The sequence below is a fragment of the Salvia hispanica genome, chromosome 5 (genome assembly GCF_029641045.1).
Source record: "Salvia hispanica isolate PSC_SH4W2 chromosome 5, Shi_PSC_v1, whole genome shotgun sequence".
Lineage (NCBI taxonomy): Eukaryota > Viridiplantae > Streptophyta > Magnoliopsida > Lamiales > Lamiaceae > Salvia > Salvia hispanica.
The window spans coordinates 25,184,513-25,200,166 of record NC_142696.1 but is presented as its reverse complement, the minus strand read 5'-3'; the positions used below and the strand labels follow the sequence as shown (position 1 = coordinate 25,200,166).

The following is a 15,654-nucleotide window of genomic DNA, read 5'->3' as shown; positions in this document are numbered from 1 at the left end:
CAATAACATCCGTTAGATATTATGATCGAATGGCTCCATTGCCTGCCATGTGGCAGGCGAATTATTTATAAAAAATTATGTTTCCAGCGTGAAAGGGCAGATTAGGAACTACAATCTCAGCGGTTATTTTGTGTCCAAAGTTCATGTTATTTTCCTATTTTTCTCACTCCTCAATTCACATAAGATCTTTACAAAATCATCATCTTCTTCGTCTCTCTTAAATCATGCATAACAATCTCCTAGTTAAAAAAACTGTTATCGTCAATCCATGGCGAATTGTAGTCCGACAGGCATGGAGATGAGTAATTTTATGGAAGGTGAGTAATTTTATTATTTTCAGTCAATTAACTGCAAGAGAAAGATTAATCATATTATACTTTGTTGAAGATAGATAGTGATTTCGTGGATATAAGTAATTTAGTGGAAGGTGTGTCACGCCCGCACTTTGCTAAGGATAGCAAAGCCGGGAACCCGTGACTAGGGGTGAGAAATAAGAAGAGGGGAACAGAAAGGGGATAATAATGACCGAATATTCACTTAGAAATAAAGGGAGAAACAACTTCAAATTAACTTTTAATCACAAGACTCGAATGGAGATCTTTTCAATAAATATTTATCAGAGTATAGAAGAACAATACGCAGCGGAATGAATACGGTCACATGTATGGAGACATGCACCTCTGAGAGCCTCTACTTAAAATATAAAGAAAATCATAAACTCTGCTCAGCATTCCCCACCGTCACTGCTCAACCTGCACATTTAGAAATATATGCAGGGCTGAGTATAAAAATACTCAGTGAACACATTGCCGAAATATACATACATAAAATGAAAATATTGTCATGCCATCACAGTAACACTCGAGGGTTTTCTCTTAAAAGGCCCGAGATTACTAAATTCTTTGTGAGCTAAAGTTCGACTGATCAGTCTAAGTTCTTTCTTTCTTTTGCCATATCTGAACACCAAGTGCCGTGGAGATGGTGCTCTCCCACGGTCACCTACCTTTTTCTCCAGCCGGGGAGGTGGCCACCTCCCACGGCCTCCATTATATCATCTTTGTGCCGTGGAAGGTGGCCACCTTCCAACGGTCACCTGTACACTAATCCGAGTAGGGACACCACCCTCACTCGGACCCGAATTCGATTCTTACGTTCCAACCAAACAGATAGGCATAAAACAAATCATTTATGGCAAGACAACACCATTTACATAAGCAACAAACATAGATTCACATTTTCATATTTTCATCCACATATTACGGATAGAAAAGTTCACCTCGTGCGTTTAACATCATCATCTGTAATGATCATGTCGTCGACGTACACTATCAAACAAGTAGTCTTTCCCCCACTCTTCTTCAAGAACAAAGTGTGATCTGAGTTACTTTGTTTATACTCATAACTCTTCATTGCGTCAGAAAATCTTCCAAACAAGACTCTTGGAGATCTTATGTCCATACAGAGTCTTCTTCAGTCTACACCATTCGCCTATCTTGAAGTCACTTGAGAAACTAGGCGGCGCTTCCATTTATATCTCCCTTTTCAATTCACCATGAAGGAATGCATTTGTGACATCGAACTGATATAATGGCCAGTCTCGGTTAGCTGCGATTGATAGAAGTACTCGAATAGTATCCATCTTGGCAACTGGTGAGAAGGTCTCTGCGTAGTCTACCCCATATGTCTGGGTATATCCTTGTGCCACAAGTTGAGCTTTATATCGCTCAATCGATCCATCAAGTCTCCTTTTGATAGTGAAGACCCATCTGCATCCAACTGGCTTCTTTCCTTCAGGTAGCACACATTTTTCCCATGTCTGATTTCGGAGTAGAGCATCAATTTTCTTTTTCATAGCTTATCTCCAATGCTTGTGTTACGTAGCCTCATCCGCCGAGTGTGGAGTCTCTTCCTCATCATAGAGTGCTTCCTCAAATGCCTGTACCATTTCTGTCAGATGGCCTTTCACCAAATTCGCAACGGAATATCGGGCCTTCCGCTTGATTCTCTCCGGAGTATATCTCTTTGGTGGAACTCCCATGTTCGTCCTCGAGGCTAATGTATACCCTCCAGTATCGGGATCGACCCCTTCTACTTCAACCGTAGGAACATCACCTGTTTCCTGGCTTCCACCGTCAATATTAGGTTCTATAGTGTTATTCACAAGGGAAGGAGGACTTACATCAGATATCAGAAGCGGAGAAGTAACACTATATTAGAGACTTGCTCAGCGGAATTGCGTACTGCTTCCTCTGGTAGGTCCGCTTCGGGGGCACTTGGCATTGACACCCAGCTTAGTGGGTCACTAACATTACTCCTAATATCATTCTCACTCTCGCCCGGACCGCTAAGGTGGGCATAGAAATATTCAGACTCGAGGAAATCACAACTCATTGTTGTGTACATGCGATTGGTTTTAGGATCAAAGCACCTATACCCTTTCTAGTTCACCCCATAACCTACAAAGACACATTTAATAGCACAAGGGGACAATTTTGTCCTTTCATGTTTGGGTATATGAACAAAGACAGAACAACCAAAAACACGAGGTTTTAGGGAAAAATGTTGTGGGATATTGGTATGTAAGGCAAGGGCATCAAGAGGGGTTTGGAATTTTAGTGCATGGGTGGGTAATCAATTCAGAAGGTAAGCGGAAGTGGCGAAGGCTTCGGGCCATAATCTTTTTGGTACTTGTGATTCAATGAGAATAGCACGAGTCATTTCTAATAAAATTCTGTTTTTTCTTTCTGCTACTCCGTTTTGTTATGGGGTATGGGCACAAGTTGTTTGATGTGTCATTCATTTTTCAAGGACAAATTGTTTCATTTTATAATTGACAAATTCACTTCCATTGTCTGAATGAAGTATTCGGATGGGTTTCTGGAATTGGGTTTGGACAAGGCTATAAAAATGGACAAAGTGATCAAAAACTTCAGACTTACACTTCATAAAATAGACCCAAGTCATACGAGAACAATCATCTACGAAAATGAGAAAGTATTTAAAACCTTGCACCCCAGTTACAGGTGCGGGCCCCCACAAATCAGAATGTACTAAGGCAAATAAGGTTTCAACACGAGAATCACTCAAATGATAAGAATTTCGATGGCTTTTAGCAAAAACACAAGTCTCACAGTACATGCTAGATTTTGGAATAATATTAGGAAATAATATTTGTAAATAACCCGGAGATGGATGACCTAAACGGCGGTGCCAAAGCCAAGCTTCCCTATCGACAGTCCCATGAGTTAGCATGGCAGCCCCTTTTTGAGCTATCTCATCCACATAGTACAGCCCGTCGTTTTCAGTGCCACGCCCAATAATCTCTCATGTACTGATATCTTGTAACAGACAAAAATTCGGCTGCATTAGCAATGTACATTTCAACTCTTGAGTCACATGACTAATTGATAGCAACTTGTGAGAAAGCGACGGAACATGCAAACAATTTGATAATTCTAATGTGGAGAAATTTTCACAGTCCCCCACCCCTTTAACAACTGTAAATTCCCCACTAATAGTTTTGATATGCGACAAGCGAGGTTTATGGGGTTTGGTTATATCTGATTCATCATACGTCATGGTACCCGTTGCCCCACAATAAAAAATTCACCTATTATTTTTTTCAGACTCTGGAGATACGACATAGGCTGTTCCAAAATTTTGTAGGACTTGGAAACGATTTTTACATTCAATTGGGGAATTTTCTGAATTTTCCAAAGTATCTGGGTTCCCCCTGTAATATTTATAAGTCTGTGGGGCAGAATGTGGAATATTCTCACAATGGGGTAAATAATTGAAATAAGTAGGATTTGGAGGAGTAGGTATAAAACGAGAAAATCCTAAACCTAATCCTCGTTTACCTCCCGCCGCTGCTCCTTCGTTCACTTTATCCGTTTCTGGCATGGTGGTTCCGGCGGCGAATTGTGCCGCTCCGGCCACCTTAGGTGGTGCGCCGACCGCCGGCTGCTCGTTGCCCCGGGCGTATGCGACCAATTCCCGGTTGCCCTCGGTGGCGACGACGGTTACTAGCCCTCCATCCGTTCCTACAGCCGTGGCGGCGTGGCCCTTGTTCCACGGCGGACGGTTGGGCACCGATTTGTGCTTCGACTCCCACCAGTACGGATACCCCACCAACTCAAAGCATTGATCTTTGGTGTGTCTTCGTTTTCCACAGTTCGAGCACACCAGCTTCGATCTGTCTTCCTCTGTTCGTCGGTCTTCGGGGCGCCGTTGATTCCAACCTCCGTTGCCGCCGCCGCCGCGAAGAGCGCTGGAGTGGCTTGGTCGTCCTCTGTCTCTTGCTGTGAACAGCCCTGCTCCAATCCCATCTCCTGGGGATTTCACCTCTGAGGTGAGAATTCCCGCACGGATATCTTCTCGCTTCACTATGTTGTACGCCTGTTTAGGGGAGGGAAGTGGCTCTATCTTTAATTGATACTACTTATCATCCAGTGTAGTAAGGAATTGATAGAGTCGATCTTGTTCTGTTTCCTCATTGTAGACACGAAGATCCTCTAGGTCCTTCATTCGCTTTGGTCTTTTTCAGGTCACTTGCCGTCCAAATCTCATTGAGATCATTCCACACTTCCTCCGCCGCTTTTATATGTTACAGCTAGGCTGTCCCATATGTGTTTCGCAGTTGGTTATTGGGCAACTCGGTTGACTAGCTTGGTCTCGATGTTCTGGACTAGCCACGTGAATACACAGTGATCGGCTTCCTACCACTGTGTAAACGTTGGATCTATACTCGACGGTGGGGTTGGAACTCCGGTGATGTGAGATACCATCCCCCGCCCGCTGATTGCGTTGTGCATCAGGATGGACCACAACGGATAAATTCTCTCCGTCGAGTTTAAACCCTTCTGTCAAGGGCTGAGAATCGGTTTTGTACGGGGCTTTTTCTGGTTTGGTTTCATGAATTTCTGGTGGTTGGTTTTGCAAAAGGCTTCTACGCATGTAGTTTGAGAAGAGGCGTGCAAACTCATCCGCTTCGGATGTGTTCTGGCCACCGATGATTTTTTCATTTTCTGACATAGCTTTTTCTCGCAGGTTCTTGGTCAAGATGTTCGAGAAAGGGTTTTATGAGCGATGGTGATTCTGTTCTGTGCTCTCAGAATCGTTGGCTCTGATGCCATGTTAAATGGCCAAGAAGAGAGTTTTTTGGTGTAATGTGTTTTGTCATTACGTTTATAGGAGCCCTTTATATAGGGTGAATTAATCATGTACTCCCTCCGTTCCAATAAATATGAAACGTTTGCTTTTCGGCATGAGATTTTATGTAGTGTTGGTTTGTGAGTTGAGTGTAGAGAGAATAGAACAAGAGAGGGAAAAAGTAGAGATGAGGTTTTTTTAATTTTAGGAAATGTTTCATTTTTAGTGGGACAACCCAAAAAGGAAAAGGTTTCATTTGTAGTGGGGGTACATGGTAAGGGAATAATTTATTCTATATCAATCCCCTAATTTTGGGAATTGGTGATTTCCTCTTCAAATTGATTATTTCCTTCTTTAACAACAAAGGTATGCATTTCGGGTTGATCCCGTTTGGAGTGGCCGGAGGGGCTGCCCCGGGATTACTTTTGCAGTGGCTATTGTTGAGCTTGCTATTGCCAAGTTGGTGCACAAGTTCGACTTCGGATTGCCCTATGGATTGAATGAGAAGGGGTTGGATATGAATGAAACTAGTGGGTTAACAATCCGTTGATTGTATTCGCCACTCCACGTGCTATTTAGTAACTGCAAACAAGTGTTTTTTATTCATTGTATAATTATTGTGTTTTTATTATATATCTATATTATGTACTTACAACACTAAAAAACAGAGCTCAATTTGTTATAAATGTTTATTTTGGATTTCGAGTCTTTGTATTTAGTCGCGATATCCAAACCACAAGTAGTTGATCCACCATACACTATTATTATCGTTTCTATGTTTGATTAATGCTACTAAATTACAGTAACAATTTAGAACGCAATGAATGACAACTTAACTTAAATTTTTCACTTGCTCCGTTACTTGTTAATAGAGGCACTTCTTGACGGAGATTAAGATTAGTGTGTTAAGTGGATGGTGAATAAAGTAAGAGAGACTAAAGTAAAAGATATAAAAGAGAGAATAAAATAAGAGAGATGATTACTTTTTGCCAAAAATAGAAAAACGACTCAATTAACATGAAACAGGGGGAGTATTTTTTTAGTCCGGTATATTTTGGATATATTGTAAAGAATATATGCATTAATATAATCTCTATGAAAACTAGATTTAAATACAGAAACGCAGAACGAAATCATACCAAGAGCATTTGTAGGTCATAGTTAGTTTATTTTTAGGTCATGCTAACAAAGCATGACATAAAATGATCATGACATTAAACTCAAATTTTATATTATGACCTAAAATTGTTCAATTATGATTTTCCGTGTTTTTGGTTAATTATTAACCATTAGATCATCTAATCCTATGGGTAAACATTTGAACTGCATTTCTGAATTTAAATGCATTCTAGATAATTCTGAATTTAAATGCATTCTTGTTTTGATTATCTCTCTATTTATATGTAATACATGCAACATTCAAAAGAAACATGTAATAGTAGCATTGCATTATACACAAAAATGCATGGATATTAAGGAATAATTTCATATGCAATACAACTGCAAATCCACTTTTTCGGGTAATGGTACAATTATTAGGCAATCTTTATGTCTAGATCAGACGGGGCAACACATCAGTTTATAGTTTAACCGATTGATGCAGTCCAATTTTTAAAATACTAGCACTGCATTACCTAACAAACATGTGGAGTAGCTACAACAATTAAAGGAGACTTTTTATGAACTATGATTGCATTAGATTCACTCATATCTAACTCCTCCATTTTTGCTCCATTAGGCAATGTGAAGTCAAACTTGTGTACCAACTTGGCTAATGCAAGCTCAATCACCGCCACTGCGAATGTAGTACCAGGGCAGCCCCTCCTACCTGCCCCGAATGGAATAAACTCAAAATGCAGACCTCTAAAGTCTTTGCTCGTCTCAAGGAACCTCTCCGGACGAAATTCCTCAGCATTTTCCCACAGTGACGGGTCCTTTGAAATAGCCCCAACATTAATCATCACACGCGTACCATATGCAACGTCATAGCCCAATACTTTTGTGTCTTTAACTAATTCACGAGGGCTTAGCACTGGAACCGGTGGATGCATCCTTAGATTCTCCTTCAACACTGCTTTCAGATAAGGCATTTTATCCAAGTCTTGCTCATTAATCTCTTCCTTGCTTCCAGCTACTTCTCTCACTTCATTTTGCAAAGTTTTCATAACTTTTGGATTTCGTATCAGCTCCGACATCGCCCACTCAAGCGTTGTGAATGAAGTATCAGTTCCAGCAGCAAACATATCCTTCAATAGAAAGATTAATCATATATATATAAGAAAGTAAGAAAGCATGGAAATGTAAAAGAAAAGTATTGATACCAAAACAATGCCTTTGATAGAGTCATCTTCGATAGGGCTGCGAGTTGCATTCTCTCTCTGAAAATCAAGCAATATGTCCACAAAATCCAGATCACCACCATCACCCTCTCTCCTATCTCTAACCCTATGTTCTTGAAGCACAGATTCCAGAAACTTATCCATCTCCTCAGCCACTCTTTCTACTCTCTTATCCAAACCATCAAACCTTCTAGTCCAACTCAAGCATGGAATGTACTCCCACAAAGGTACAATCGACAACAGCAGCCCAAACTCATGATAAATCTCCCTGGTATCACTTCCCAAACCATACTTCTTCCCCATCGCCACCCTACTAATCACATCATTCGTCAGAGACTGAATGAGGGCGTTCATGTTCACGGGCTTTGAAGAAGCACCCAATTCTCTGATTTTCTCCACCATGAGGGATGTCTCTTCCTCCCTCACGTGGCGATAGGACTGAACCCTTTTGCTGCTCAGCAGATGAAGCACGCATATGCTGCGGTTTTGCCGCCAATACTCTCCATACGGCGCAAACGCCACGTCCCGGTTGTTGTAGAACAGCCGGCTCGCGATGCTGAGTTTGGGCCGGTTTGAGAAGATCAGGTCCTGGTGTTTCATGATCTCACGCGCCGCCTCAGCCGAGGAGGCGATGAGGACGGGAACCTTGCCGAAATGGAGCAGCATGAGGGGGCCGTAGCGGAGGGAGAGTGACTGGATGGATTTGTGGAAGGCTGAGCCCAGCTGGTGGAGGTTTCCGAGGAGCGGGAGCCTTGGGGGAGAAGGCGGCAGCCTTCCCTGGGGCTTCGGGGAGCTGCTGCGGCGCCATCTGTTGAGGAAGAAGAGGAAGATGGAGGCGGAGAGTATCACAGCCAACAAATGTGAGAGAGCAACCATTTTTGGTTTGTATGGAGAAAGGGTTTCCGAAATGCCTTTAAATAATAATTTGATGAGAAAGAATAATAATTTCGTTAGAAAGTCCACTCAAAATATCGTGTCATTTTTAGAAATAGGATTGATTGGCCATGTAATTAACATATATGGATGGGCTTAAAATGATGATTAGATGGAAAGTCCACTGTATTTTGCTAATTTTAGAAATAGAATTATGTTTGTTATTGATGCTCCATCCGTCAGCATTTGTTGACGTCGAATTTTAGAAAATAAGTAATGTTAAACAACCATAATACGGGCTGTATATCTAAAAATATTAATAAAATTTGGACACTTTAATTTATTTTTTCTTATAAATATCAATTTTTTGGAATATACTCCCTCCGTCCCTTAAAAATAAAAAAATTTAAAACGGTACGAATTTTAATATAAAATTAGTAAAGTAAAAAAGATAGAGAAAAAAAAATGAGTTCATGGAAAATGATTCTCGCCATAGAGAGATTCATTTCCTGAAAATGAATGTATCTATTTTCAGAGGACGGACAAAAAAGGAATGAAATCTATTTTTAGACGATAGAGAGAGTATTATCCTTGAGTATTAATATTAACAACAATAGATTAAATACATACTTCCTCCGTCCCCCATTAAGAGTTACACTTTTCCATTTCAGTCCGTCCCCAATTAAGAGCCACACTTCATTTTTACCATAAATAGTAAGTAGGTCCCACATTCCACTAACTCAATTCACTCACATTTTATTATAAAACCAATATAAAAAAATGGGTCTCACATTCCACTAACTTTTTCAACCAATTTTTCTTTACATTTCTTAAAACCCGTATCCGGTCAAAGAGTGAAAACTTGTAGAGAAAGGCTAGGTTGAGAAAGGTGAACTAGTATTTTTCCCGTTAGATAACAATGTTACAAAAACTTGTTTAAATACATGGTCACAGAAGGACCTAGAATCCTAATAGGCTAAACCCTAATACACTACCAAACAAAATAGAATAACAGAAACATATTTTCTTCTCCTTATCCAAATTGATTTAGTCTTGCTGGCACCAAGGAGCACCTCCTTCCAGCTGGACAGGGGACCGCTCGAGGGGAATACATCCTCCGCATTACCTTGGTCACGTGCTACATGGTGCTTGCTATCCAATGCATGGATATCATTTGGGCTGGGAGCATCCTCGACTGAACTCGGATGCAAGCTCAAGGAGACAACGTTTACACTTCCCCTCAATTCGAGCGAGGATAGAGAAGTAACTCCCAGTTTGTTTCTCAATCTCGAGAAGAATTGGTTACCCAATGGCTTTGTTAAAATATCAGCAATTTGATCAATAGAAGGCACATGCCGGAGCTCTACGACCTTGGCTTGTACCTTGTCCCGGACAAAATGAATATCGAGCTCAATGTGCTTTGTGCGAGCATGAAGCACGGGATTGCTTGCAAGCGAGATGGTGCTCAAATTATCAACCCAAACAGTGGGAACATTTGAACATTTAATCTGCAACTCACCAAGAAGAGACAATATCCATGATATCTCAGAAACAACATGAGCTAAGCTTCGGTATTCAGCTTCGGTGCTAGATCTAGAGACCATCGATTGCTTCTTAGAACACCAAGAGATGAGATTGCTGCCAAAATACACACAATATCCGGTAGTTGATCGCCTGTCATTCATGTCGGCAGCCCAATCCGAATCCGAAAAACCAACTAAATTTCGATTCGAGCTGAGGATATGCAAACCATAATCTGGTGATCCTGCTAAGTACCTGAGAATCCGTTTGACAGCTTTCCAATGCTCATCTAGCGGACAAGCCATATATTGGCTTACTTTGTTCACACTGAAAGAAATATCCGGCCTTGTAATTGTTGCATACTGGAGTGCACCAACAGTGCTTCGATATAACTTTCCATCTGAGAATGGACTTCCATCAGTCTTGGAGAGCTTGGAGCTTGAGATCATGGGAGTTGGACAACCATTTGCTTCTTGCATTTTCACCTTTTGAAGTAATTCTTTAATGTATCCTGCTTGATTAAGATGAAGACCATTTGATGTTGGAGTGACTTCGACTCCCAAGAAACATTTCACTTCCCCTAGATTCTTGAGTGAGAATTTTGCACTCAATTTGGAAATAATATCATCAATGATAGAAGAGGAGCTGCCTGTTATCAACATATCGTCTACATAAATTAGAAGATAAGTAACATCAGACTTGGTGATCCTGTAGAATAGAGAAGTGTCAGCCTTGGATTGACAGAAACCAAGAGAGATAAGAGCTGCCTGCACAGTTAAGAACCAAGATCTGGATGCTTGTTTCAAGCCATAAATGGCTTTGTTCAGTTTGCAGACAAGATGAGGCCCCCCTTGTTCAAAACCGATAGGCTGCTGCATGTATATTTCTTTATCTATGCTACCATGCAAGAAAGCATTGTTCACGTCGAGATGTGTGATCTTCCAAGAGGAGGAGACAGCAAGAGATAAGATCAATCTGATAGTGTTTGGTTTGACCACCGGGCTGAAAGTTTCAGAGAAATCGAATCCCGGTTCTTGAGAGAACCCTTGAGCTACTAATCGAGCCTTGTACCTTGCTATGCTGCCATCAGCATGTTTTTTTAACTTGAAGATCCAAGTGCAACCAACTAGATTTTTACCGGGTGGTAAGACAGTCAAGGTCCAAGTATGATTCCTCAATAAGGCTAAGAATTTTGCCATCATAGCTTGTCTCCAAACAGGAATTAGCAGGGCATGATTGACAGATTTTGGAAGAGAATAAACAAGAAGGACAGTGAGAATTTTGGGCTTGACAATTCCTGATTTGCTCCTTGTTACCATATGGTGAGTTTGAGCAGGAGGGGTTGGTGGATTAGATGATGAGCTGGAGTCATGAGCATGAGGAGATAACACAGGAGTGATAATAGGAGTGAGAGAAGGTATACATGAGGAGTCATTGGACTGTGGTGCTGTAGGAATGGCTGGAACAGTATGAGGAGATGACACAGGAATGATAGTAGGAGTCATGGGAGGGATAGATGATGGGTTATTGTACTGTGGTGCAGGAACAGCTGGAGCAGGGGAATATGAGGTAGGATTTGGAGAGGAAGAGCATAGAGGAATGGAAGGAGCATGACATGAATGATTGGGAGAAAGAGGAGAGGGTGAAACGGTGGAAATGTTATGATAAGGAAATGATGATTCCTCAAACAAAACATCTCTGGTAATAATGGTTTTTCCAGAAGGCAAAAGGATCTTATATCCGTTATGAGAGGAGTTGTATCCTAGAAAAGTGGAAGGAGTAGATCTATATTGCAATTTGTTTTGATTATATGGTCTGAGATAGGGAAAACACAGACAACCAAACACCCTTAATTTATGATAATTAGGCTTAGAATGAAACAACTTTTCAAAAGGTGAGATATGGAGCAAAGTCTTGGTGGGAAGGGTATTGATGATATGATAGGCAGTAACAAAAGCATCATCCCAAAAATCAGATGGGAGATGAGCTTGAGCTAGAAGAGATAAGCCGGTTTCGACTAAGTGTCTATGCTTGCGTTCAGCAAGTCCATTCTGTTGCGGGGTGTATGGACAAGAGAGTCTGTGTTGGATACCCTCATCATGAAGGAATTTGGTTAAGCTTCGATATTCCCCTCCCCAATCACTCTGCAAAATTTTTATTTTGAGATTGAGTTGATTCTCTACAAGGGCTTTAAAATGTTTAAAGACGGAATGAACCTCAGCCTTGGTTTTCAAAAGATACAGCCAAGTGAATCTACTAAAGTGGTCAATGAAGGTAACATAGTACTTAAATCCATTCCTTGAAGTTACAGGGGAAGGACCCCATAAATCACTATGAATGAGTTGTAGAGGGGCAGAATATTCAGTGTTAGAAGGAAAATAAGGCAAGTGATGACTCTTGGAAACACAACATGGACTGCATAAAACTTTTGATTTCACTGAAATGAAGGGAATATTACAGCTTTGCAAAGCTTTGGAGACTACATCAAGAGTACAGTGACCAAGTCTTTTATGCCATAATTCTAAGCTAAGAGCAGCAGAGGGTGTGGCTATATGTAGAGCAGAAGGAGCAGGGGCATCAGGAACCACTTCTGGCAAAGGAGTAAGAGCAGCAACTGAGCAGGATCTGCTATTGATTGAATTTGAGAAACATGGAGTGGAAGATTTGGAAGATGTGTTGAGAGTGCTTTTGTGGAGGATGAACTTGTATAGTCCCCGATCAAGGATGCCCTTGAGGATTGGAACCTTGCTGACCTGATCCTTAACAAGGCAAAAGGTAGGATGAAACTCAAAGAAAACTCCATTATCAAGAGCAAATTGAGAGACACTCATCAGATTCTTGGTAATTTGAGGAACAAGCAGCAAATTATTGAGGAATAATGAACGAGAAGGATAAGAGGAGGAATGGAAATGAGAAGTGCCAACATGAGTGATTGGAACACTCTTCCCGTCACCAAGTTGCAAGGACTTACCACCAACATATTCAGAGCCAGAGTTGAGATTGGCTAGATCATTAGAGACATGATGTGTAGCCCCTGAGTCCGGATACCAAGAAGAGGAAGAGGCTACATCAAAGTTGAACTCTGATTGGGGCTGGACAGAAGGAGATGGGAGAAGGCCTCGTCCCTGGGCGAAGTTGGCAGTAGGCTGTGGATGAGCAGGAGTTAGAGAACGGAGTGGAGGTGCTTGCCCATAGCTTTGATCAAAACGGTGCCAGCAGCGATCTGCAGAGTGGCCGGGTTTTTGACAGAGTTGGCAAACGAGCTTGCCTCCACGGCCGCTGCGACCACCACGACCACGAAAAGGACCACCACGGTTGGAAAAACCTCGACCCCCACGGGTGGAGACATCTCGGCGCTGGTCAGTAGAGTGAACGAAGTTAGCAGCAGGCTGGGAGCCATCAACATTAATAGGTGGATTGTGAGAGGACTCCAGCCGCGTTTCGAAGCTGAGTAGAAGAGCAGCAACATCAGGAACCGTCCAACGATCAGCACTAGAGGAAATGGTGACCATGACTGGGTCATACTCAGGTCCCAAACCCGAGAGAATGTGGAGGATCTGGTCCTCATCAAGAATGTGGCAGCCGGCAGATCCCAAAAAATCACAGTAGGATTTTATTTTGCCGAGATAGTCGCGCACATAGGAAGAGAGTTCTTTTTGAATGTCTGAAGGAGCAGCTTGTACTGCATGACTTTGGCTTTGCTTTGGCTGGCGTAGCGAGTAGAGAGAGCATTCCAGATATCTTTGCTGGTGGTGAGGCCAACAACAAGAACCATTGAGCTTTCTGATAGAGAAGCTAGAAGCCAGGAGGAGAGGAGTTGATCTTGCCTGTGCCAAGCGAGGAAGGCCGGATTAGGCTGCACGGAGGTAGAAGTAGCATCAGCAGTCACGAACTGAGAAGGAACTGAGACTGACCCATCAAGAAAGGGCTCTAGGCCATAGCCCCGAACAGTGGCCAGCACTTGTTGACGCCACATTAGAAAATTGTCGTCTGAGAGTTTGAGGGAGATAGGGTGAGAATGGGGAAATAGGGGTGTGATTTGAAGCTGATTTTGTGGTTGAGTGAGAGTGGCAAAAGAGAATTCAGAGGTATTTCCATCAGCCATTTTTAGGGAAAGAGACAAGTGGCAGGAGTAGGTCCAAGGATCTACTGCGATGATACCATGAAAACTTGTAGAGAAAGGCTAGGTTGAGAAAGGTGAACTAGTATTTTCCCGTTAGATAACAATGTTACAAAAACTTGTTTAAATACATGGTCACAGAATGACCTAGAATCCTAATAGGCTAAACCCTAATACACTACCAAACAAAATAGAATAACAGAAACATATTTTCTTCTCCTTATCCAAATTGATTAAGTCTTGCTGGCACCAAGGAGCACCTCCTTCCAGCTGGACAGGGGACCACTCGAGGGGAATACATCCTCCGCATTACCTTGGTCACGTGCTACATGGTGCTTGCTATCCAATGCATGGATATCATTTGGGCTGGGAGCATCCTCGACTGAACTCGGATGCAAGCTCAAGGAGACAACGTTTACAAAGAGTGACTCCTAATAGGGGACGGAGGGAGTATTTGGAAATTGGAAAACGTGGCCACTTTTTAATTATTTTTATTTTTTAAGAAAGATTAAAAATGGTGCTCATCCTTGAGTATTAATATTAACTTGACTTTGTTTCCCATATTAATTTTTATTTTGTTTTGAATATTGTTATTTTTTTTATAGGTAAAATTAATTTTAAAGTTATTATATAAATATCTTGATGATATTAAAATTCTGTTATTGGTAATTAATTGTATTAAATTTGTATTAAATTTCACTTATCTGAAATAAGTCAAATTGTGTGTTAAGTGGTGAGAGATATAATTTTATAATTGATGTGAGAAGGAACTTTTTCCAAAAGAGGAAATGTGACATCTTTTGTGGGACAAACTAAAAAGGAAAGTGTGACATCTTTTGTGGGACGGAGGGAGTACCATGTTAAACAATTCGTCCGTTTCCTAAATAGATTAACTTTAGAAATAACACAAGCTTTAATACTCCCTTCGTTCCATAGTAATAGAGACATTTCTTTTCGGCACGGAGATTAAGAAAAATTGTGTTAGGTGAGTTAAGTAATGGGAAATAAAGTGGAAAATGAAAAAGGTAGAGAAATGAAAAGAGAAAAAAAGTAAGAGAGAGTAAAGTAGATATGGAAAAATGTGTTGATTTTTACTAAAAAGGGAAATGACTCTATTACTATGGAACGTACCAAAATGACAAAATGATTATATTACTATGGAACAGAGGGAATATAAAATTGGAAAAGTAAGAAAGAAATAAATGATAAAATAAAAGAGAGTAGTAGAAAAAGTAGTAGAATTAGTGGTAGTGGATTACAGTATCTATTTTCGAAAATGAAAAGTATTTATTTTTGGAAAACGGATTAAAAAGGAAAAAAATTATTTTTAGAAACGGAGGGACTATTTTAGTAAGGAGTGAGTATTATTTGTTTTTAAATTTTTTGTTTGAACTGAGGAGTACAATTTGTTGTTTAATTTTGATGACCCACATATACATGGATTTTTAAGTCATACAGTATATCTTTCAATACAAGGATAGATTAGTCATATGGTTCGTACAATTAGGCCGATTTTCTTTTCCGACGCTCACAAAATTTAAATTTGTAAATTTATAAAAAAGGAAAATATATTTAGTCAATTCACTAAATGTCTCTTTTTAGATTCTCACAATTATCTATATGGGCCAGACTAATACTATATTGAATAGC

The 15,654-nt window shown here is 40.7% G+C and overlaps 1 protein-coding gene, 2 long non-coding RNA genes and 1 other non-coding gene across 4 annotated transcripts; 1 reads left to right on the top strand and 3 right to left on the bottom strand.

Moving 5' to 3' along the window:
* Nucleotides 1-599: 599 nt before the first annotated feature.
* LOC125190146 (uncharacterized) lies at nucleotides 600-3,993 on the bottom strand. The gene is made up of 3 exons (XR_016130889.1): nucleotides 3,861-3,993; nucleotides 1,277-3,338; nucleotides 600-752 (listed from the first exon to the last, which is right to left on the bottom strand). It is a non-coding gene; the product is annotated as an uncharacterized LOC125190146 (long non-coding RNA).
* Nucleotides 3,676-5,489, top strand: LOC125190145 (uncharacterized). The gene is made up of 2 exons (XR_007170861.2): nucleotides 3,676-4,351; nucleotides 4,547-5,489. It is a non-coding gene; the product is annotated as an uncharacterized LOC125190145 (long non-coding RNA).
* A 1,296-nt stretch (nucleotides 5,490-6,785) lies between these two features.
* On the bottom strand, nucleotides 6,786-8,366 carry LOC125186216 (cytochrome P450 71A6-like). Its single transcript, XM_048082564.2, has 2 exons — nucleotides 7,473-8,366; nucleotides 6,786-7,397 (listed from the first exon to the last, which is right to left on the bottom strand). Exons 1-2 carry the CDS (start codon nucleotides 8,364-8,366, stop codon nucleotides 6,786-6,788), a joined length of 1,506 nt encoding a protein of 501 aa, XP_047938521.2.
* A 4,957-nt stretch (nucleotides 8,367-13,323) lies between these two features.
* On the bottom strand, nucleotides 13,324-13,459 carry LOC125191426 (small nucleolar RNA Z247). Its single transcript, XR_007171110.2, has one exon. It is a non-coding gene; the product is annotated as a small nucleolar RNA Z247 (small nucleolar RNA).
* Between the last annotated feature and the right edge of the window lie 2,195 nt (nucleotides 13,460-15,654).

Coding starts and splice junctions, on each gene's coding strand:
- LOC125186216 (XM_048082564.2), bottom strand. CDS start 8,366: ATGGTTGCTCTCTCACATTTGTTGGCTGTGATACTCTCCGCCTCCATC. Junction 7,398..7,472: donor CTATCAAAGGCATTGTTTTG/GTATCAATACTT, acceptor TTTCTATTGAAG/GATATGTTTGCTGCTGGAAC.